The sequence below is a fragment of the Loxodonta africana genome, chromosome 15, assembly GCF_030014295.1.
Source record: "Loxodonta africana isolate mLoxAfr1 chromosome 15, mLoxAfr1.hap2, whole genome shotgun sequence".
NCBI classification, from domain to species: domain Eukaryota; kingdom Metazoa; phylum Chordata; class Mammalia; order Proboscidea; family Elephantidae; genus Loxodonta; species Loxodonta africana.
This window is the reverse complement of record NC_087356.1, coordinates 3,460,420-3,485,267: the sequence shown is the minus strand read 5'-3', so window position 1 is coordinate 3,485,267 and position 24,848 is coordinate 3,460,420. Positions and strand designations below refer to the sequence as shown.

At 44.2% G+C, this 24,848-nt stretch overlaps 1 protein-coding gene across 1 annotated transcript in view; it reads right to left on the bottom strand.

The window, feature by feature from the left end:
• Positions 1-10,988: 10,988 nt before the first annotated feature.
• VWA3B (von Willebrand factor A domain containing 3B) overlaps positions 10,989-24,848 on the bottom strand; it is a 224,503-nt gene continuing 210,643 nt past the window's right edge. Inside the window, 4 exon segments of the mRNA XM_064269063.1 lie at positions 10,989-14,720; positions 14,722-14,787; positions 14,831-15,172; positions 24,336-24,436. Coding sequence (XP_064125133.1) covers positions 14,567-14,720; positions 14,722-14,787; positions 14,831-15,172; positions 24,336-24,436 — 663 coding nt within the window. The 3' untranslated portion in view covers positions 10,989-14,566.

Sequence of the window (24,848 nt, the reverse complement as noted above, 5' to 3'; positions counted from 1 at the left end):
TCATCTAAATCAACAATAAAAAGACAAACAACCCAATTAAGAAATAGGAAAAAGTGATGAACACACGTTTCACCAAAGAAGTTATGTGGATGTAGTAGGTTGAACTGTGTCCCCCAAAAGACATGTTGAAGCACTAACCCCAGTACCTGTAATGGGATCTTAGGTGGAAACAGTGTCTTTGCAGATGTAATCAAGTTAAAATGAGGTCATATTGAGTTAGCAAACCAAACAACCAAGCCTACTGCTCTCGAGTTGATTCTGACTCATAGTGACCCTATAGGACAGACTAGAACTGCCCCATAGAGTTTCAGAGGCTGTAATCTTTACAGAAGCAGACTGCTACGTCTTTCTCCAGAGGAGCAGCTGGTGAGTTCAAACTGCCGACCTTTTGGTTAGTAGCCAAGCGCTTTAACCACTGCCTCACCAGGGCTCCTCTATTGGATTAGGGTGCACCCTAAATCCAATGACTGATGTTCTTACAAGGAGAGGAAGACTTGGACACATACACACACACACACACACACACACACACACACACACACACAGTGAGGATGGAGGCGGAAATTGAAGTGATGCAACTACAAGCCAAAGGATGCAAGGATTGCTAGCGACCATCAGAAGTTACGAAGAAGCACAGAAGGATTCTTTCCCTACAGCCCCTTCCTGCTGACACCTTGATTTTGGACTTCTAATCTCAGAACTGTGAGAGAATGATTTTCTATTGTTTCAAGCCGCCCAGGTTGTGGTCGTTTGTTATGGCAGTCCTAGAAAACTAATACAGATGGCAAATATAACATGAAGAATATTCAATGTCATTAGTAATCAAATTATTAATTACAAATGCAAATTAAAACCACAATGAGAATACACACTGACTAGATGACTAAAGTTCAAAGGACTGAAAGCACTAAATACTGAAGAGGGTGAGGAACAACACGTATACTACTGGTAGGAATGTAAAATGGTACCACCACTTTGGAAAACTATTTGGGACTTTCTTATAAAGTTAACTGTGCACTTACATCATGGCCCAGTATTTCCACTCCCAGGCATTTTCCCAAGAGAAATTAAAACATATGCCATCAAAATGATTTGTACGCAAAGATTCACAGCAGCTTTATTTATAATATCCCCAAACCTAAATATCCATCAAAAGGTGAACGGAAAAACAAATTTTGATTTATTCAAACAATGAAATACTACCCAGGAATGAAAAGGAAGGACAACTGATACAACAATATGGACAATTCACAAAAACACTGTGTTGAGGTAAATGGGCCAGACACAAAAGGGTGGTTCCATTTATATGGAAGCCTAGTGGTGGTGTAGTGGTTAAGAGCTACTGCTGCTAACAAAAAGGTTGGCAGTTCGAATCCACCAGGCGATTCTTGGAAACCCTATGCGTTTGTTTTTTAGAATAGACTAATCTATGGTGGGAAAAGAACAGAGCATGGGTTGCCTGGGGATGAGAGTAGGTGTTTACTGCAAAGGAACTTGAAGGAAACCTCTGGGGTGAAGGAAATGGTCTGTCTGGATTGAGTAGCGGTATCACAGGTATATCTTAGGGAGAAGTGGGCCGCTTCTTATTTCTACAGATGAGGCAATGGACTCCCTCGTTAAATGAATTGCTAAAGGTTACAGAGATATTTAAGAAGTGAAACTCTCTAGACCTTATGTCAAAAAAAACCTAGTTATATTAAAAAGTGAGTATTAAGGATTACAATACCTAAGGCCACGTACGCGTAGGTGTATGTTCAACCACTCATTTCATTTCTTCTTCCTAGTCCTGACTCCCCTTCTTCCTCTGTTGCTCCAGGCGAATAGACAGTCACGTGTTGTACCTTGGATCACCACTTGCAAGGTTTTAAGATCCCAGGCATTGTACAACAATGGTCTGGATTATTGAAATAGCCTTCTAACTGCCCTTTGCACCCTTGCCCCTTCACTAGCTTTCTTGTTAATCCTCCAACAGTCAGGCACGCTTCTGCCTCAGGGCCTTGGCACTTGCTGTTCACTCTGTCTGGCACAGCCATCCATGTGGTTGTCTCCCTCACCTCCTTCAGACCTTTCCTCATCTCACCTTCTCAAGAAAGCCTTTCCTGGATACCCTATTAAAATTGCAGGATCCCATCCCCCCCACCCACACTCAATCTCCCCTTCCTGCTTTATTCGTCTCTGCAGCACTTGTCTTCATACGACAGACCTCGTATTTTATTTTTGTTTGTTTTCTTTCATCCGCACTAGTCTGTGAACACCATGAGGACAGGGACTTTTGTCTCCTTTGTTTTTTTTTGCTACACTTCCGAGTGCATAGAATAAGTCAGGTACCATAGTAGGAACTCAACAAACGCTTGCTAAATGCGTGACCCCCAGCTTTGAACACCAGCCTCCAGGAATGCAACCAGCAAAGGCGGGGGGAGTTCTTCCCTGCCACATAGATGATGGGGATAGTAGGATAATACATGTAAAATGCCTGGAAATTGTGAAAACAAGGATGAAATTCCAGGAAAGCTGCTCTGGAAGAAGACCACATTCTGTCCCACCCAGGCACCACCACCTGTCTCCCATCCCCCAGGTGTTTATCACCTGTCTTTTTCTGTGCTGAAGCGTTGAAACTCCCCGGGGACAGGGACTTGGCCTAACTTTTTTTAAGTGATGAGGAGGCGGCCCCATGTACCCGGTGTTTGAAAGCTGCTGATGAAGCAAACTTGGTTTCACTCTCATGCCTCCTAGAGTAATGAGGGCTTAGCTGATGAGGGGTTTCCAGAGAAAGTAACTGAGGCCCTCTGGAATGGCTCATACAGTTTACAAGATGGGAGGGACGTTTAAGTCATGCAAGCACATCCTGCTGGGCCCTGAACAGGCACAGCACGCATATCTGAGGTTGCATAGAGCAATGAATGTATTTTAGAGGAGACAGAGTATTTTACATTTTCATTCAACTCTTTGTGAGGTGTTGCTTTTTCATTTTTCTTCTCTGTTTGAATTCTGATTTGTTACCAACTGGATACATAAAGGAATTTATATTTTTTTCTTCTGCCTCTTTCTCCTACCTTCCTTTTTCCATTCCTTCCATCTTTTGATCTTTTTACCCTTTCTTCTTCCTTTCTCATCCTCCTTTTCACTTCTCCTCCTGTCCCCCACCATGGTTTCCACCTGCCGTTTGGAGGTGAGGGTATCCCCACCATTCTTTCCATGGCTTCCACCTGCCTTTTGGTGATTAGGGTAGTCCCACTATTTTCTTCCTGGCTTCCACCTAACTTTTGGGGGTGAGGGTATCTCCACCACTGTCTCAAAGTAGTTCTTATCTACTATCTAATTAGTAGATAACACTCTCCCTCTCCCCACTCTCTTGTAACCATCAAAGAATATTTTCTTCTCTCTTTAAACTATTTCTCGAGTTCTTATAATAGTGGTCTTATACAGTATCTATCCTTTTGCAACTGACTAATTTCACTCAGCATAACACCTTCTAGATTCTTCCATATTATGAAACGTTTCACAGATTGATTCATCACTGCTCTTTATCAATGCATAGTATTCCATTGTGTGAATATACCATACTTTATCCATTCATCCATTGATGGGCACCTTGGTTGCTTCCATCTTTTTGCTATTGTAAACAGTGCTGCAATGAACATGGGTGTGCATATATCTGTTCATGTGAAGGGTCTTATTTCTCTAGGAAATATTCCAAGGAGCAGGATTGCTGGATCATATGGTAGTTGTATTTCTAGCTTTTTAAGGAAGCGCCAAATTGAATTTCAAAGTGGTTGTACCATTTTACAATCCCACCAGCCGTGTAGAAGTGTTCCAGTCTCTCTACAGCCTCTCCAATATTTATTATTTTGTATCTTTTGGATTAATGCCAGCCTTGTTGGAGTGCGATGAAATCTCATTGTAGTTCTGATTTGCGTTTCTCTAGTGGCTAATGATAGTATTTCTTCATGTATCTGTTAGCTACCTGGATGTCTTCTTTGGTGAAGTGTCTGTTCATAACTTTTGCCCGTTTTTAATTAGATTATTTGTCTTTTTGTGGTTGAGTTTTTGCAGTATCATGTAGATTTTAGAGATCAGGCGCTGATTAGAAATCCGGGGTGGAAAGGAGGCATGCACTGTCACATTATTGGGAGAGAAACTAGGGTCACAAAACAATGTGTGTATGAATTTTTATATGAGAAAATGACTTGAACTGTAAACTTTCACTTAAAGCACAATAAAATAAAACAAACAAACAAAAAAAGAAATCCTCAGTCCATCCAAACCCACCTGCAGTGTCAGATATATGCTGGCCTCGGAAGGTTAACAGGCTTGGAGAATTAAAGGGGAAGTGATCATTCTGACTTTATCCTGAACGGCCAACCTTCAGATGATGGACCAGCTATTGTCTTAGGCTGGGTTCCCTAGAGAAGCAAAACCAGTGAAGTGTGTGTATATATATATACATAGAGAGAGAGAGAGAGGGATTTCTCTCAAGGAAATGGCTCATGAAGTTGTAGAGGCTACAAAGTCCCAAGTCCATGGGTCAGGCGTCAGGATGGAGGCTTCACCTGATTCATGTAGCTGCAGGGGTTGATGAACCTAAGCAGGTCAGATGGGAGGCTGCTGGCTCATGGGCTGCAGAGGCTGACAAATCAAAATCTGCAGGTCAGATGGCAGGCTGCTAGCTCATGGGCTGAGGAGGTTGAGGAATCAAAGGTTGGCAGGCAATACAGCAGGCCACTGGCTCAAAAGCTGAGGAAGCTGACTAATCCCAAGATTGGCAGACAATACAGCAAACTGCTGGCTCAAGTCCCAGTAACTAGGAGTCAGATGATGACAAGCTGGATGAAGGATCCAGAGTGAGCAAAAGCCAGTGAGCTTTGCAGAATGTCAAAATATATTGGATGCAGGCCAGGCTCTGAGAAAACTATCCTTACAACTGATTGGTTGATTACATGAGATGGCACCATGGAGGTGATTATACCTATCACAAAATGGAGGATAACTGCATCATTACATAACTGCCAAAACACTGAGAACCATGGCTGGCCACACTGACACACAACCTTAACCAATCGATAATGCTCACATCCCCATTATGAATGACATACAGGTTCCCCTGTCTTATCTCACTGGTTGCCTCCAAGCAGCAATCAGCTGTGAATTGCAAAGGACTTGATTAAACATCTTCTTTTTTGGTTTAGATGACCAGGGGTGAAGACAAGCATACTAGCAAATTCCCTGGCCAGACTGTCTGAGAGTGGGATCTCCTGTTTTAGTTCTGATTGTAGCATCAGGCTCAGTAATAATCGTTATATTAGCCAGAAGATATTGAGCATAAAATGCAAATTATCATCAAGTAAGGGCCAAACAGCTGGTGACTACAGATCTTGTAACAGGACATGAATGGCCAGGGTATACTAGCTATGTCCTTTAACCGAAAAAGCCTAACCCATTGCCCTTGAGTCCATTCTGACTCATATCAGCCCTATAGGACAGAGTAGAACTGACCTGGGGGCTTCCAAGGCTGTAATCTTTAAGGAAGCAGACTGCCACATCTTTCGCCTGTAGAACAGCTGATGGGTTCCAACAGCTGACCTTTCAGTCAGCAGCTGAGCGCTTAACCACTGCGTCATCAGGGCTCCTTCTGTGCCGTTTATGCGAAGCCAAATCAGAATGGATGGGTAGGGTTTTTCCCTGTTCCAGGTAGTGTAGAGATTCCTCTCCCTTTCTCATGCCCAGAGGAGCAGGCTGGAGAGCTATCAGCCAGAACATGCTGGTCACTGCTGAGTGCCTAGACAGAGTGGTTTCTCTAAAGTACACATCCCCCTGCTTGGGAATTTTGAAGCCCAGGAGCAAGGTTGCCTGAACTAAGTTCCATTCATTCACAAACACGTACTGGACACTTACAATGGTGCCCATCTCATCACATTCCAAGAAAGACTTCCTAATCTTTGTGCACAGGCTGGGGGAGCCTCAGCATCACGCAAGACATTTACCCCCTGGAATGACTGTATGTTTGCTTCTGAAGGACTGCTTTGAGAACACCAGAAAGAGGGCTGTGGCTCAACAAGTCTTCAGTGTATTGGGCAAGATTCACAGTACTTTGCCAGCGGTCCCTCTGGAGGAAGGAGACTTGGAGAGGGCCTCCACCGCCCACTCTGTGTCTGGGACGTTGGACTTGGATGGGAGTGAGACGGCTGTTTAGTGTCTGGGATGACAGAAAGGGAATTTAGAGGATTACAGAGGAACGTAGGAAAGAAGCAGCTGCTGAGAGGGTGGATGAGATACTAACTTCTCAGTGGTGGATGGTTCCCTGCTGGGTGGGATTGCATGGACTGCCCCCGCGGAGGTCGAGAGCCCTGGGAGAGTCTCCCAGTGACGAGCGGATTAGATGAAAGGGGTTTGATGCTAAATGTTGGGCTCACATTTGTAATTTGTTCTGCATGGCTGCTCAGACACAAAACAAAACAAAGCCCACTGCCTTTGAGTTTTGAGTTGATTCTGACTCATAGTGACCCTATAGGATAGACTAGAACTGCCCCAGAGGGTTTCTAAGGAGTGGCTGGTGGATTTGAATAGCCAACCTTTTGGTTAGCAGCCAAGCTCTTAACTACTATGCCACCAGTGCTCCACCGGCTGCTCAGAGTGGTTCTATTCCTCACAAGGCAGACACGTGAAGGCATTTTGGGGCCCTCCCCCGACATCTCTCGGTGGTAGTGTTAGTGATGGTAGTGACAATGATAGTGATAACGGTTTAGCAACAGCTAACATTTAATGGGTAACATTTATTGGGTTCTCATTGTATGCCAGACCCTATTCTAAGCACTCCATCCATTTTATCCCCATGATAGCCCTGTGAGGCGAGCACAGTTTTCACTCAAGGTGCTCAGTAGACCTTCTGTAGGGACCACAAGCTTGACAGTCAGGAAGTAAAATTGGCTCCAGGTCTTGGAGACCCTTATGATTTCCTTGGCCTTGACAGAGGGGTGCTTGAGGTTCGGGCCTGAGAAGAGAGAAGCCCAGTGAGCAGGTACATCTCCTCTCTCATCTCCTTTTAGGAGCTGGTTCTCCAAGTATCATTACTGAGACCTTGCTTCGGGAGTTTGTTAAAAACACAGAATTCCAGGCTCCACCCCAGACCCATTCAAATCTCTGGGAGAGGGGCCTGGGGTTACGCGATTTCATTCAGGTGATCTATAGGCACATTAAATTTACAAAGCTCCACTGTAAGGAGTGATTCCCACATTGGACAATTTCTACTTAACTCTACAGGTAAGGTGGGAGAACTGGGGAGACCCATACATAAGTCACCTTGAAGACTAATGCAAGCCTGATCCAAGTCATGGTGTTTTCAATCAGCTCATGTGTATATGAAAGCTGGATGATGAATAAGGAAGACCAAAGAAGAACTGATGCCTTTGAATTGTGTTGGTGAAGAATATTGAATATACCATGGACTGCCAAAAGACCAAATAAACCTGTCTTGGAAGAAGTATAACCAGAACGCTCCTTAGAAGCAAGGATGGTGAGGCTATGCCTCACATACTTGGGACACATTATCAGGAAGGCCTAGTCCCTGGAGAAGGATATCATGCTTGGTAGAGGGTCAGTGAAAAAGAGGAAGACACTCATCGAGATGGACTGACACAGTGGCTCCAACAATAAGCTCAAGCATAATGACTTTGAGGATGGCGCAGGGCTGGGCAGTGTTTCGTTCTGATGTGCACAGAGTCGCTATGAGTCAGAACAGACTCGACGGCGCCTAATGATGAGAACAACACATAAGGAATATAATTTTGGAATATTGGCAGTAGGTTCATCATTTATGCTCAAATGTATCCTGGAAGGAGAGAAACCTGCATTAAAGTCTTCTGATAATTTGTTAGGTCATGCCTCCAAAAAAAAAAAAACAACTTCCAAAGACAGGTTTAAAACCTCACGACACTCCTTGGAAGGCCACGTGTAAACCCAGATCATAGCACAGTTGCTTAAAACAAAAATGATAAAGGCCACCTCAAGGAGCACGAGGCTTCCCAGCCTCTGCATCAAAAGCAAAGCTCTTACAGTAAGGCCTTCTTGCGGGACTCCGAGAAGGCCCCCACCCCCACCCCACACAGATCTTGATTGAATGATGCTTTGCCTGGGGGCTCAGAGCTTTGAGGGAGTGGGCAGAAACCCCAGACACCTCCCAGGGGTGTCCAGAAAAATTCAAACACAGGAAGTCCATGCAGAAAGTGGACTGGTGTTGGATCACTGCTGAGGGAGGGAGACATAGATGGGCCTCAGGAACTGAGCTGTTCGTGGAACTTGATGTATTTTTTGGGATCTCAGCCACAGCAAAATTGCAAAGAAGGTGTTTCCCTGCAGGGCATGAGGTGTAGGATATTAACAGAGAGGGAATGAGCAGCAGAAGGAGGGGGAGAGGAGGCATCATTCAGCCATCTCCCAGAGACTACTCCACAAGTCCCAGGACCTCTGTAATTCAAATGCTGGTTCTTGGCAAAGCAGAAGAAAAGGGCCTTCTAGTTATACGTGAGTGTCTGAGGTTGAGCACCTAGCATCCTGAATGGGCCTGCCTCGCCCCTTGTTTGGAGGATGGTGAGCCTAATGTCCCAGGAGACTCACAGGAGGTCAGAGCCCCAGAATGTAGCTGGGTGTGTCCCATTCTTGTCCCAGTTCTTCTAAGTCCAGAGATCCCAGGCCAGCTTCCTGAGATGGACACAGCTGTCTCCTCTCAAGCATGGTTGTCAGATAGCATCCTTTCCAGCCCTGACCTTCAAGCTGTCCAGTCCAGACACACTGAAATGTGTAGGGCAGGCTGTCAGGAAGGGCAGCCTGGAACTGTTGGGCATAGGCTGAAGCTACTGTCCACAGGAGGAATTTTTCCTCTTTTTCAGGGAAGCTTCAGCTCAAATTTTTTTTTTTATAATTTTTATTGTGCTTTAAGTGAAAGTTTACAAATCAAGTCAGTCTTTCACCCAAAAACCCATATACACCTTGCTACACACGCCCGATTACTCTCCCCCTAATGAGACAGCCCGCCCTCTCCCTCCACTCTCTCTTTTCGTGTCCATTTCGCCAGCTTCTAACCCCCTCCACCCTCTCATCTCCCCTCCAGGCAGGAGTTTTTTTTTTTTTTAATGATTTATTTTGTTTTATTTTTTGTTGTTGTGGAAAAGAGCCCTGGTGGCACAGTGGTCAAAGCACTCAGCTGCTAACCAAAAGGCCAGAAGTTCGAATCCACCAGCCCATCCCTGGAAACCCCACGGGGCAGCCCTACTCTGTCCTACAGAATCTCCTCGGAATTGACTTCATGGCAACAGGATCCTCGTCTACAGGGTATGTATATTTATAGTAGCTGCTCTAAGCCTGCTAAATACATCTGCCCAACCAGTGTCTATTCACTGTCTTAAGAGTAGAACATATTTTCCTGTTTCTTTGCATTTTGGTTTAAAACTGGACCCTACACACCATGTTCTAGCAATCCCAGATTCTGTTGTGTTCTTCAGGGTTTCTGTTTATGTTTTGTCTGCTTGATTTTCTCTTTTGTGGTTTGTTTTGCTCTAGTAGCAGTTAACTTGCCTGGACTCAGACCGCAAACTTTCCTCTCCTGCTGCCCTACGGCTTCCTACCACTACTTCTTGATCCTGATACCCTGGGTGTTTCCCCTGTGCCTGCAAAATTTGGTGGTCTGCAGAATATTTAGGAAGATTTGGAAAGTCAATCTTTCAGTGGTTTCCTTGGTTGAATTCCCCTCTAATTTCCAGCTGTGCTGCCAGCCTCAGGCTCCTCCTGATCCTTTAAGCTCATAAGGCTTTACATCACTGCTAGCCAAATGCACATGTTTGGGAAAACATTTCAGTTAAAAAGCAGCTAACGTACAGGTTTTGCTCCTTGCAGCTCTCTGTAACAGTAGCTTCCTCTCTGGTCTGTTTTTTTTTTTTTTTTTTACAGTGCTCCCTGGGTTCTTCCCCGTGCTTCCATAACTTGATGATCAGACAACAATTAGGACAGTTCGTACCTAGCTTTTGTGCCTCACTGTTACTGGGATTTCTCCTAAATTCCTACTGCTTTTTTAGCTCTGGACTGTTATCTCAGGCAACTTGAGCCAATCAGGCTACAATTTCTGTTGCTTTAGCCACAAAATTTGCGGAGTACCCTAAGGCCAGAAAATCACAAACTCACAGTTCTTACCAGTTGTAGATTTTTGGAGAATAAGGTTTTCTCCTGTTTCTGTCTGCTCTTGAACATTCTACTGCGCCTTTAGTTGTGGATTAAACAAAAAAAATTCATCCAGGTTTTAAAATTGTAATCTGTGAAATAGATGGAAACCCTGGTGGCATAGTGGTTAAGAGTTTAGCTGCTAACCAAAATGTTGGCAGTTGGAATCCACCAGCTGCTCCTTGGAAACCCTATGGGGCAGCTCCACCCTGTCCTATAGGGTTGCTATGAGTCGAAGTTGACACACCGGCAGTGGGTTAGGATTTTTTTTTGTATCTGTGAAATGATTTGCCTGACCACTTCACTTGGCGCAATGATGCAAGTTCTCTAACTGTAGTTTTAATTTGCATTTTTCTCAACATGAGTCAAGTTAAACATCTTTTCATACGTTGTGTCTGTTTATGTTCTTGCGACTAGTTCATATCTTTTGCCTTTTTTTATATATTTTAGGGACACCAGCCCTTTATGTGTCATATAAGGTACGGCTATTTACTCCCAGTCTGTTGTTTGTCTTTTGGCTTTGCTTATGGTGTTTTTGGTAACACATTTTAAAAATAGGTTTTTATGCAGCTGACTTTAGCAAACGTTCATAGCACCTGGATTTTGAGTCACTATTAGAAAACTTTTTTGTATACCCATGGTATAGAGAAGTTCACTCATGTTTTCCTCTAGTACTCGGATACTTGAATTTTTTTACATTTAGGACTTGGATGCATTTGGAGTTTATTCTTGTGTGTGGTCTGAGGCACGGATAGGTTCAAATCACCGACCTTTCAGTTAGTAGCCAAGTTTAAGCACCCCTGAAAATCTGGATCGTTATTGGTTTTTACAGATTCAACCCCTTTTATTACTTCTTCTGGTATATATTACCTCAGGTAATGTGTTTGCTTTTCCTGAATAAACCTGTACTTTTACTTTAAATATATGTATATATATATAAGAAGTAATAAAAGTGTATATATGTGTGTGTATACGCATATATACACACTTACATATACATATATACACACACGTACATATATAAATATATATATACAATTTTATTATTTCTCCTGGTGTGTGTGTGTATATCTATCATCTATCTGTCTGTCTGTCTATCTGTCTATTTATCATCTATCTATCTATCATCTATCTGTCTATCTATCACCTACCTATCTATCATCTATATATCAGAAAAAGTAATAAAAGTGCAGGTTTATCCAGGAAAAGCAAACATATCACCCGAGGCTATGCATCCAGATGGATGAATTTCCAGGGCTAATGGAAATGCATTAATCACTGAAACATCACTTAATACAGTCAATTATCTTTAACAGAGATTTAAATAAGAACATCTTTGGCCACAATAGATGGATCCTGATAGAATGGGAGAAAAATATGGAACAACACCTCAAATTCTTTAAAAACAAACAAAAAAACAGACTTACTGGACAGTTTGAGCCTGGAGGATTTCCTGAGACTATTGCCCTGAGATACTCTTTGAACCTTGAATCAAAACTAACCCCTGAGGTCACCTTTTAGCTAAATAACAGATTGGCTTACAAAATAAAGAATATCATTCATGAGTACCCATGTGCTCCTTTAAAAAATCCTCTATAATACCAGTCAACAATTACTTTAAAACAAAGATGAGAACGTAAGGAGCCACAGAAACTAGATTAATGGAAATGGAACAATCAGAATGGAAATTGGAAGTAAGAGGATGTTCACGCATTGTGAAGACTGTATCCAATGTCATGGACCAATTTGTGTAGAAATTGTTGAATGGGAACCTAAACTGCTGTGTAAACCTTCACTGAAAACACAAAATATTATTTAAGAGAAAATTGGTTAATGCCTTTTATATACCAACATAGTTACCATTTCTGGTGCCATTTTTATGGTCTGTGTCATTTCTTAGTTTAAATTATTTTTTCTCCTCATTATGGGTTGTGTTTTTCCTGCTTCCTTCTAAGCCTAGTAATCTTTGATTGGGTGCTAGACATTGTGAGTTTTACCTTGTTGGGTGGTGGATATTTTTGTATCCCTAAATATTCTTGAGCATTGTTCCAGGATACGGTTAAATTACTCGGAAACAGTTTCATTCTTTCAGGTCGTGCTTTTTAAGTTTTGCTAGGTGGGGCCAGAGCAGCATTTAGTCTAAGTCCCATTTAGCTTCACTACTGAGACAAACCCCTTTTGAGTGCTCTACCTGATGCCCAATGAACAATGAAGTTTTCTACTCTGACTGGAAGAAACAGAAACATTCCCAGCCCTGTCTAGGCTGCAGGGATTGCTCCCTCTAATCTTTTTTAGGTGGCTCTTTCTCTGGTCTTGAGTAGTTTCCTCATGGTCATCCACTAATCAGTATTTAGCTGAAGACTCAAGGGGACCTCTACAGATCTCCAGAGAGCTTTCTCTGTGTGGCTACCCCCTCCAGTGCTTCATTCTGCAAACACCAGCCACTTTTGTCTCCTCAGCATCCTGGTTCCATTTCCCCAACTCACAGAGATCATCAGGCTCTGCTTGGGTCCCCTTTCCCTATGCTGCAGCCTTCCAGGCAGTACGCTGGAGCACTCCTGGGGCTCACTTCATTGTTTTTCAGAGATCATTGTCCTTCATTGCCTGATGTCCAATGTCTTGAAAACTGTTGTTACATATATTTAACCAGGTGTTTTAGTTTGTTATTTCAGGTGGGAGTGTGAATTCTGTTCCTATTATTCTATATTGGCTGGAAGTGGATTATTGTCAATTATTCCCAGAACATTGAGCTAGGCATTATCAGTGAGGAACAACATATTGAACATATCACGGATGTCACTGAACTTATCCTGTATCATAATATAATATCAATTAACCATTATTATGTATGTTTTTCCTGTAGTTCTGCATGATTGCACACACCATACAACAGTGATTGGTCCAATAAAAATGTGGAGATGAATACAGAGAGATGGAAGAAAGAGAAGATGGTCACTTTCCAAGTGTCTGCAGGCATCTTTCTAGAGCCTGGGACCTTATCAGCACTCAACTGCTTGTGGAATGACTGGATGAATGCATGTAGGCTTACGTGGATGAGCTGTATGGAGGCATGAATAACTTCTTTCCCACCCCACCAGGTCTCTACTACACAGACCAAATACCCCTACTTCCTTCAGACCCTCCTCCCAGGACACAGCTCTCATTGGCAAATGCCTGCTTTAGTGCTTTCCTGGAGCCCTGGTGGCAGAGCAGTTAAGCACTCAGCTGCTAACCAAAAGGTCAGCAGTTCAAATCCACCAGCCGCTCCTTGGAAGCCCTAAGGGGGCTGTTCTACTCTGTCCTGTAGGGTCTCTGAGTTGGAATCGACTCGACGACAATGGGTTAGCACCTTTCTGCCTGGGAAGAAACCCTCTGGGTTCCTAGGGGCAGCACACTTCCATAAGCCAACCCCTGCCTCATTTTGGATGATTTCCTCCCTCTCAATCCCTTCCTCACTGCATTACTGTTTTTACTGTGATGCTGAGCTGATGTTCCTTTTTTGTTCATACTTTTGGAAGTGGATTCCTCCATTAATTTCCTCACTGTAACCCTGGTGACTTCCTAGCTTTGAGGAATGTAAGCACCACTTTTAATTTTGATTTGTGAATTTTTAGTCTATCAGAACTGTGCCCTACCTTTTCTATTTGCAAAACACATCCAATGTTTTTATTAATAATCTGCACCCTATTTTTATTGTTATCTAGCACCAGGGTATTACCAGCTAGAAAAAGAGAACTTGTGAGCACTACTTCGTTTCTGAAATTAGAGACGCTGCAACAGAAACAAGCACTTTTATCTGTCATTGGTAAAACATGTTCAAAGAAAACAATAACAAATAAACAACCCAGTATTTCCAAAATGTTTCCAATATAAGCGTTTTTATTCTGGCTCCTCACTCAGATGCAGGTAACCTACAACAGACTACAGATAAAAGGAATTAGGGAGGGCACAATAAACTTTCTAGAAAACAATAAAATAGGGAATATTCAGTCTTGCTGCTCTCAGAAAAGTTAACAGGTCTTAATTTCAATCGTAGCATTGGGTGACAGAATTCTTAATTCAGATGGGGATAATCAATTTAAAACAAGACTGCAGCCAACCCAGCTTGGGAAATTTAACTACACTATCTTCCAAAATATCTGAAAGCCCTGTGACAGTCGGGTTAAACGTTCTGAGTGTGGAAAATCTACCAGAAGATTGAATACAGTTATCCAAGTATTAGGAGATAAACTGGGATTAAGAATGGTCGGGCAAAGCCAGAACTGATAAGCTCAAAAGGGTAGGAGAGGTGGGTTAAGGATGACAGAGGAAGTCTACCTTTGTTACAAACAGGAAAGGCACGGGTGGATGAATGGCCGCCTTACCTCACTAGAGTGGCTAGATCCACACTGTTGAGTGGCTGAGGTCTGGGCAGCCCTGGAGGAATGCTGATTCTCTTAAACACAGTCACCACTAGACAGCCTTCAGTTTTCTCAGTGATGGTCCTCAGCCCTTTGCTGCTCTGGGTGGCTATGTGGACAGGGCGGGGCTGCTCAAGGTGAAGGTGTGGTAGTAATCGCATGATTGGCTGACTCCAAGGGCCTGGGCTGAGGACCTTCTCTGGGAAAGTGGGTGCCAGCATTACTTTACAGTGTTAGCACTTTTGTTGTACTGGGACCTAAACTGGCCCGGAAACTGGGGAATGATCTCACGGGTACTATTCTCAAAAGCGGTGTCTGGGCGTTCTGGAGATAAGCGATGTCGCTCCCCTCCCACCTTGGGCTTGGGGTGTCTCTTGAGGTAGGGCTCTCGGGAGTCACAGGAAGAGCTGTCTGAGTCTGAGGACATCGTCTTCTGGGGATACAGCTTCTTGGCAGGTTTTTTCTTCTTCCTTCTGTGGTTCTGTTTTAGCTCTCTTAAATCCCCAGCATCAGCGTCTTCCAGTGGCCATATTATAAGAGCAGAATTCTTCTTCTCTACCTCCTGCCTAAAGAGAGGAATCAGGGTTACCCTGGGCCTCCTAAGAACACAGTTGCTTCATGACTTCTGCTGTGTCTACAGAGACGGCCAAGCCTACAGATAGTCCTCAGCTCTTGGGCCATTGTCCTTCTTCACGTGGGAAGACATCTCAGGAATCCTGCGAGCCCTGATAGTTTAGGATGGGCTTTGTTTTGCTCACTTCACTTCCAAAGGCCTTTGGTGGCTGGGAGCCTCACACTGAATGGAGGCTCTGACCATTTTGACCCTGTTTGGACCAAGTCAGTGAAGGAACAATGCCCAGCTTAGAAGCCCCTTGTCAGGTCTCAGCATTCACCCCTGCCTCCCCCAACGTGATCAGCTTGGCCACATGACAATACAGTTCATTCCTGACTTACGGACTGGAGCTTGTACAACACAGTCACTCTTCCACACCCTCTAATTACCTCAAGGTGTACTGTTAGGAAAAATTTCCCCAAACTCTAAACACAATATTATTTTTAATTAAATTTAATTGAAGAACTTAGGTATGACTATGAAGTCATAAAGCTGGGCTTACCATTTAGAAAATGTACCACACAAAGCTTATTCGTCCAGATATGATGTCCTTCAAAGAAGACATCTTGGAATGCCACGACTTTATTCCAACCATGCACCATGTCTCCCCACGTTGGAAACCGGGATTCTAAGGGTCTTCAAGGTAAGTTAAGGACACCGGCTGCCTGCTGCTAAACCTTATTTTGTTCTCGTAATCAATTTTTGCCACCTTGATCACCCTGCCTTCATGCTGAGTGAATTTTGATCATTGTTGCTTCAGATCCTTCTGGAAGTTGTCAGGGTAAAAAAAAAAGATCTGGGGAATTTTTTTTTGCCATTTCCACATAAAAAATTCCATCAATCAAATCCCTCTTCAAAGGATCAAGATTCACCACATGTGATAATTTTCAAAGATTGGCTGAAATACTCAGGAGGTAATTTCTAAGAGATATTAAAAAATTGGCCTGAGAAATAGCAGTAACATTGGAAAAATGCCTCCTGGGAGGTCACAGAGAAACTTATCCTTAAATATAAGGCCACAGTGTGGCTTGTGTGGGCGTCTAAATTCTGTGATGCCAGGCTTGTAAAGACTTGTCTTGATACCACACTGCAAGGTTGTAACCACCACCTCTGCCGTGTGAAATATGAACTCTTACCTACCACATTACCTTCATCTATTCTCAAATTGTTACCTCCCTCCAGAGCAGACTAATTTGATATACTCTATTTCCTTTCCAGAGGTTTTCTCTATTTCTGGTATATTAGGATTGGTCACAGTCCAGTCCACAACCTATTGTTGTTGTTAGTTGCTGTCAATTGATTCCAACTCAAGGCCACCCCAGGTGTTGCAGAGTAACAGGCCTTTTCTTCTGTGGTACCACTGGGTGGGTTCAAACTGCTAAACTTTTGGTTAGCAATCGAGTACAAACCATTCGAGCCACCTAGGGACTGTCTATAACCTATATCCTCTCAGAAAGAACAGCAACAAGAAAAGGGTGGGGGTGGGGGAGAGTAGAGCATTTTTTCAGGTAGACTGAAAGCACCAGGAGAGTCAGGTAGAGGAGGGGCCTTGCATTGTCCTGGAGAAATGCCAGGAATAATACCTTGGAAGGAACCCTGAGAGAAGAAGGACAAGAAAAATCAAGGAGCAACATGTGCACAGCCCTCAGTAGGAGGCTGGCCACATAATAAAAAATCATCTACATAATGAGATTCTAGGTGGGCAACTGTGAAAATAAAAGAGGCATCACTGTTATGGAAAGGTGCAAATAATACAGCAAGTGGAAAAAAGCTACAAAACAATGCGTATTTTCATTTTTGTTACTAAGATTATGAATACAAAAAAATTACTTTGAAATCTTTGCATCAAACTATTAATAGCCTCCTCTGGGGAATGGATTCCAGTAGAACTGTAACTTTCTCCACATTTAAAATATTTTCACAACTGTCATACATGATTAGGAGAAACAATAAAGATTTTTATTTTGAGGAAAAATAAGAACCAGTACAGCATAGAAAACATTCTGGAAAGACATATCCCAAAATATAAATGGTGATTACTTTTGAAATGTGGGATTATGGATGATTTTTATATTATTTTTGCCTGTTTTTAATTTCCAAATTATATCTAGTACGCATTACTTTTGGAATAAGAATAAAACAAGTTGCCACCATGAGAATAAAAAGCAGACAGGCATTTTGATCAAGGGAAAAACGTGACCTCAATCAAGCAGACACTGCTGGGCCACTCTCCAGAATGGTTGACCTTGACCAAGTTCAAGATATTTCACAAGGAAATTCTCTCATGAGGCCAGGGGAGGGGTGGGGAGCAGGATAGATGTAAATCTGGTGTGAAAACTCCTATCCACCCGGCCCCCATGCACCTCCACTTTGCATAACGGAGGAGTGTGGCTGTGTTCACGACTTCTAGCTAGCAGATGCACTTGGTCAGCACGCCTGGGAAAGCCATATAAAATGGCTTCCTTTTGCCCTTTCTCCAAGTTAAATTAGGTGATCTATTAATTATGTTAGGCTACATATTTGGTTGAATAATATGTTAGAAGGCCAATGATGTGTGTGTGTGGGAGGTGGGTGTGGACCCAGGGGAGCCAGGTTGGTGCCTTCATTGACCCTTCAGCAAAGGCTGGTTTTGCTCTGGGAAGAAGGTGCTGAAGGCCCACTCATGCTCTCCGTGGGTCAGACTCACTTCATTCCCTTGACCAAGCATTGGCAGCTTGCCCATGTTTCTGCTGGTTACCCAGGGCCTCGCTGCTATTCTTCCCTAAGTGCCTTTATGACAGCAAGGCCTCTTAAAACATAAAGAACAGGAGGACCCATTGGGATGGGCACCAAATAGATGTTTGATAAGGACCAGGAGGCTCCTGAGTTTTAACAGTTCAAGGGGCAGAAAATGAATAAATGGGTGAGCAAAGGCTATTGCCATCCAAGTTGCCCCCACTGGCCTTCAGGGTTAACGAATCTCTACGGCTCTCTGTGTTCACTTGTTCTAAGTACTAGGGCCCCACAGCATGCCTTCTGAAGACAGGCAATGGCCTTTGTCCCCTCTGGGCAGTATAGGACACTCACCAAACCAAAACCTGTTGCCATCGAGTTGAGTTTGACTCACAGCGACCCTACAGGACAGTAGAACTGCCCCATAGGGTATCCAAGGAGTGGCCGGTGGATTCAAACTGCCAACCTCTTAACCACTACACCGCTAGGGCCCTAGGACTCACAGAAGAGTTTATGGTTGAACTACCTGTCCTCCAGGGCTTTGCTCCACATGGGAAATGGGGTTCCTAATCTTGCCGTGAGCCCTGATGGCACAGAGTTAAGAGCTTGGCTTCTAACCAAAAGGTTGGCAGTTCAAATCCACCAGCTACTCCTTGGAGACCTTGCTGGGCAGTTCTACTGTGTTTTATAGGGTCACTAAGAGTTTGAATCAAGTCCATGGCAATGGTTTTTTTTTTTTTTTTTAATCTTACCAGAAGGGACCAAGAGAGCTAATGACATTCAGAAGCTTAATGATTTCAAATGCACGGCTCCTTCTAAGGGGGAAACGGTAGTGGCTGTGAGAGATGATGGGAAGTGATTCATCTCATGGAAGGTCAGAGGCAGCTCTTAATTTTGGAGTTTGAATCAGTGACTTAATTCTATTGCTGCCAGGAAGACAGTGGGAGGGCACCGCATGGAGTAAAGGAAGGGGTGTTACACAGTTACGAGAACCATGATTTCCTTTGGGACACAGATTTAGATTAAATTAGATGTATAATTAAGTCCAAATGGCCTGATGGAAAAATCACAAAACTGCTCAAAAGAAAGAACCCTCGCCCAGCTCTCACCGTGCACAACTCTCAGCTGGAAACCAGAAGGGGGCCTGAGAAAATATCCTGTCACCATAGCTGAAGGCCCTGGGAGGGCAGAAACAGAGGAGGGACCAAGGATGCAGAGCTGGGTGCCTGGCATCCTAGTCCTCCCAGCTAATGGGGGCCATTTGTCCTTGTTTACTACACCAGATGAGTGGTTCTAGAGGACTAAATATTTTAAAATTAAATTTAGTCAAATTATGTCCTGTTGGAGATGCAACCTACAGCACATTTCCTTAACAGCCCGTAAAGAAAGCACTAGGATTCCATTTCTTAAATAGTCTCATTTGGTACATGGTGTGAGCACACACTGAAGAACAACCGAAGGAGGTGATACATTTGTAAAGTAAGTGAACAGAGGTCCTGATGAGAAAGGACTTGTCAGGAGGAAATCCCAGCGTAGATGCAAGATAAAACCTGTGCCTTCATTTTGTGAGCTCAATTCTGCTAGCCCGGCTCACAGAAGCAGAGACAGATTACACTCCCAACTTAGGTTGAATGTGACCTCTGCTTGGGAGAATTTAGAGCAGTCTCTTGCTGTCAGAGAGGTATTACAGTGGAAATTACAATTGGGGTGCTAGACAGCCAATAAAATGTCTACTGTGTAAAGCCCCAGAAGTTAGAGTAGATGGTTAGCAGCTACGAGCTTTATATAAGGCTTGGGGTACTACAAAGATGGAAGAAAATTAAAAGCTTTTATTGAAATAGAAAGAATTGAATTTTAATTCTAAAATAGTGATTGACAACATTAAGTTTAGTGAAATGGACAGTATCTAGACACATCTGCTCGAATTTCTTTATAATGTATTGTAATGTGGATATCCTGTTGTTTGAATAGAATTTTGAGATTAACAAAAAGATTTATCATTTTATTTTTTTAATGTATCATTTTAAATGAAATGTTATACTTACTTAGAAAAAGAATGAAAGACTGTATTGTATATTTTTGTTACAGATTGAATTGAGTCCATCAGAAATGTGTGTCAGCTTGGCTAGGCCTTGATTTCCAGTATTATATGGTTGCCTTTCATTTTGTGATCTGATGTAATTATCTTGTGTGTTGTAAATCATAATCTCTATGATGTTAATGGGCAGGATTAGAGGCAGTTATGTTAATGAGGCAGGACTCAATCTACAGGATTGGGGTGTAATCTTGAGCCAATTTCTTCTGAAATATAAAAGACAGAAGCAAAGAAAGGGATGTCATACCACCAAGAAAGAAGAGCCAGGAGCAGAGCACATCCTTTTGACCCAGGGTTCCTGGGCTGAGAAACTCCTAGACCCAGGGGGAAGATTGATAACAAGGACCTTTCTCTAGAGCTGACAGAGACAGACAGCCTTCCCCTGGAGCTGGCACCCTGAATTTGTACTTCTTGCCTCCTACGCTGTGAGAGTATACATTTCTGTTTGTTAAAGGATCCACCTGTGGTATTTCTGTTATAGCAGCACTAGACAACTAAGGCAGTTTCTAATAATCCTTCCCAAGGAAAGACTCTCTATGGAACTGTGTACACCTGAAGGAGAATTTCTGGGCATCCGTTAGCATTGTTTGCTTGTCCGTTAATTGTCAGTCTTCTACTCTCATTGGGCACATTCTGTGAGCTAGGATTCAGAGGTGGATAAAACCTGGCCCCTGCCTTCAAGGACTCACGCCTAATAGAAGCAATGGCCATGAAAAGGCATAGGCCAACACAAAAGGCAATCAATCCCTATAATAAAAGCCCCTACAGGATGCAGTAGGATCACCTGGCTACACAGCAGGACTGGGATCCCAGAACAGTGCATAGAGGTAGCGATGCTTGAAATGAAACTTGGAGTCTCCCAGATGACCAAGGCCAAGGAGAGCTTTCCAGGGAGACATACATAGTGCATGCAAAGAAAGGCACAGGACTTGAAAAAGCACGGTGTGGGTAAAACAAACAAACAAACCCTAAACAACAAGTAGTTTAGAATGGTTGGTGGGGTGGTGAAAGGTGGCTAAGGAGAAGTGAGGCTAGAGGGGCAAACCAGCAAGAGGCAAAGCTAGAGTAAGAAGGGACATGGGGGGCGGGGAGGGAGAAGGGGGACTCTGAAGGAGCTTTAAGAGGGGGAGGAACAAAAGCAGAGTGGCGTAGGAGGAAACTTACTCTGCTTGGCCCTCAGGGAGGATGGCCAGGCCTGTGGCAGAGGAGGCCAGAGGCAGGGGCCTCAGGAAGTGGGAGTGCCAACCAAGGCAGTACAGTACCGCGGAAGTGAGAAATACTTGGGCGTCAGGATCAATAAAACGTGGAGACCCGTGTGGTGTGCTGGGTGAAGGACAAGAAGAAGCCAAACTTGGCACGAGATTTCTGCTCTGATAACTCCATGAACTGAGATGGGGACGGCTGAGGTGGGAGCAGGTTTGTGGGGAGCCGGGATTTCAGTTACAGATGTGCTGAACTGGAGATTTCTCTGTACCCTCAGGTAGAAATATCCAGTGGCTGGGTGGAAATAATATGGTCCCTGCCATGTGCTGACCACCCCCTCTAGGCACAGCTGTGACTGTCCCCAGCACTCACACACCCTAACCTTACAGATGAGGGGACAGGCTTGGAGAGGACAGGATACAACACTCAGGGTGGGTGGGCTGAGATCTGGATCCAACACCTTTCTGCTGTAGTTATCAACCCTGGCTGTACATTAAACCACCTGTGGTGGTGGTGGGGGGGGGGGCCTTTAAAAAAATCATCCCAGGTTCCAGTCTCAGAGACTAAAATTCTGATGCAAAAGCACAGGAGAATAGACTGGGACATTAGAGATGGAGATATGGGGTCCTCAGTCCTTAGTGTTTATAGCAGCCTTGGTTGCTCGGTGGTTAGAGTGCTCAGCTGCTAACCAAAAGGTCAGTGGTTCAAACCCACCAGCCGCTCCATGGGAGAAAGAAACAGCAGTCTGCCGCCGTTAAGATTACGCCTTGGAAACCCTACGGGGCAGTTCTGCTCTGTCCTGTAGGGTGCCTATGTGTTGGAATCGACTCGAAGGCAGTGGGTTTAGGTTTTGGTTTTTGTGTATATGGAGAGTCCCTGGGTAGCAGAAAAGGCTAAGTGCTTGGCTACTAACCGAAAGGTTGGTGGTTTGAGTCCACCCAGAAGTGCCTGGGAAGAAAGGCCTGGTGACCTGCGTCTGGAAGATCCCAGCCTTTGAACCCGTTTGGAGCACAGCTGTGTTCTGACACACTCGGGGTCTCCACGAGTCCAAGTTGACTGGATGGCAACTGGTTCGGTTTGGTTAGTGTCCACCAGGTCATGGAAGCAATGGGTGTGTGTGAAGTCAGCCAGGGAGAAAAACCCTGGGAAACACCATCATTTAGGGGGTAGCAGGGAAGAGGGGTGCCCTAGTGGCACAGTGGCTAAGAGCTCAGCTGCTAGCCAAATGGTTGGCAGTTCAAATCCACCAGCCGCTCCTTGGTGGGCACTTCCACTCTGGCCTATAGGGTCACTATGAGTCGGAATAGACTCACTCGACAGCAATGGGTCTAGTTTTGGTTTAGAGAAGGTGGACCTGCAAAGATAAAAGCCGGAGAGAGACGGAGTCACGACAAGCCTCAGGAGAAGGAAGTTAGAGAAGGAGGGAGTGGTGGACGGTGTCAAATGCCACTGCAGGAGCACACGCAGTCAGCATGAGAAGAATTCATTGGTTTGGGTGTGTGAGGGGTCCTGAGTGGTCTCTATGGAGACAGGTTCCTGGGAGGGGAGGGCAGAAGCCAAGGGTGATAGGAAGGCAAGAGAGTGGATGCATCAAGTCTGTTGAATGGCACATGGAACTTGGCAGAGAAAAGAAAGGAGGGTGCTGGACCACACTGCAGAACAAAGGGAGGCTTATTATCTGAGAATGTGTGCACGTGTGCATGTGTGTGCGTGTGCGCGTATGTGCACACGTGTGTAGGTGTGTGGGTGTGCGCTCGTGTGTATGTGCATGTGTGTGCGTGTGTGCATCTGTGTGCATGTGCGCGTGTGTGCGTGTATGCGTATGTGTGCGCGTGTGCATATGTGCGCGTGCGTGCATCTGTGTGCGTGTCCACGTGTGCGTGTGCACGTGTGTGTATGTGTGCGTGTGCACGTGTGTGCATTCATGCGCGTGTGTAGGCAAACACACACAGGAAGGAAGCCTGGTTTTTGATTGAGGTGAAGGAGTCAATGGGGAGGAGCTAACGAGAGGAGAGAGAAGAATCCAGGGGTAACTGACACAGCAAGGGCCCGAGCAGCGGGGGACTGGCCTCCAGGATTTGGTGGGCCAATTAGCCTTTCAAAAGGGACACTAATTTCTACAAGCCTAGTGATGGAGTCAGGGGGCAGCCTTGATGGTGCAATGGTTAAGAGCTACAGCTGCTAACCAAAAGGCCGGCAGTTAAAATGTACCAGTAGCTCATTAGAAACCCTATAGAGTGGTTCTACCCTGTCCTGTAGAGTTGTTATGAGTCAGAATGGACTCGACGGCAGTGGGTTTGGTTTTTGGTTTAGATATGGCGGATAAGAAATGGAGGGAGATACTGTCTTGGCTTAAAGCAGAAGGTAAGGCTACCTGGAAAGTGAAGGTTAGATCCCAAAGACAACCTGTAAGCTCTAAGTGAGGCATTGAAGGATGTCTCCTGGATCCCTGCATACTGCCTTGATTCCAAGGTCTTGGCTCTATGACGCCAACCTTGGTGTCCATCTCTGACCCCATGGGTTTAGGGTTTTGCCTGCTCTCTAGGCCTCCACTTTTTCTTATTGGCTTTGCCCTAGTCCACCTTTCCAGTTCTCAGCAATTCCTAGTGACTCAGATGAAAATTTGTTCACCCCACTGCAGTCCTTGAAGCCCCCTCCCCTGACACACACACTCACCTGGTCGCAGACAAACCAGGGCCAGCACTTCACTCTCACCTCCCAACAATGGGAGGAGGCAAAAGGCTGATTGGTCCCAACTGCAGCTCAATCTAATCTTCACTTTATAGTTAGACTTAGGTAGAAGGCCTTGAATCCTTACAAATGAAAGGAGAATGATTCCTTCAGATTTATGACAGGATTGAAGGCCTTCTGAAGGGCCAGTAAAATAATATTGGATATGAGATTGGAACTAGATGAACAAATAGACGTCAGGTAATACAGGTGATGCTGAAGGAAGAATAATCGCAGGATTACATTTTAAGCAGGAAGTCCTCTACTTGCGTTTTTCTCTCCTAGTATTTGGAGGTCATGGACCATAACGCGGGAACGTGCTAAAGGCACAACGTCATTAATAAAATTCCAGAAGGAAAGAACTGGGTACACTTACACTTTTGGATCCTCTTGAATTGGGGGTGACTTGATCTGAGAGCAAGAGATAGCGTACTTGTTTTGGCTGATCTTAATAAGTGCACTCCGAGGGCAAAATTCCTGTAATAACATCAAGAGAGTTCACTCAATTTAAACCAGAAACGTCCACAATTCAAATATGATTTTATCCTAGCTTGACCCATTATAATAGTTATAAGACATTTTCTTATCAGAATAACGCTTAAGAGAGCAATTTAAATTCAGAGCCTTGGTTGATAATTACTTGATGAATAAAAGTCATCTTTGAGATTTTTTTTTGTCCTTTCTCTGTATTTGAGATCAATGGCCAAGTCCATCCACATCACACACAGACACACACACACCCCCTCATATTACCCCTTCCTTTCTATCTTTGGAGCCCTGGTGACTTAGTGGTTAAGAGCTCGGCTGCTAACCAAAAGGTCGGCAGTTTGAATCTACCAGCCACTCCTTGGAAACCCTATGGGGCAGCTCTCCTCTGTCCTATAGGGTC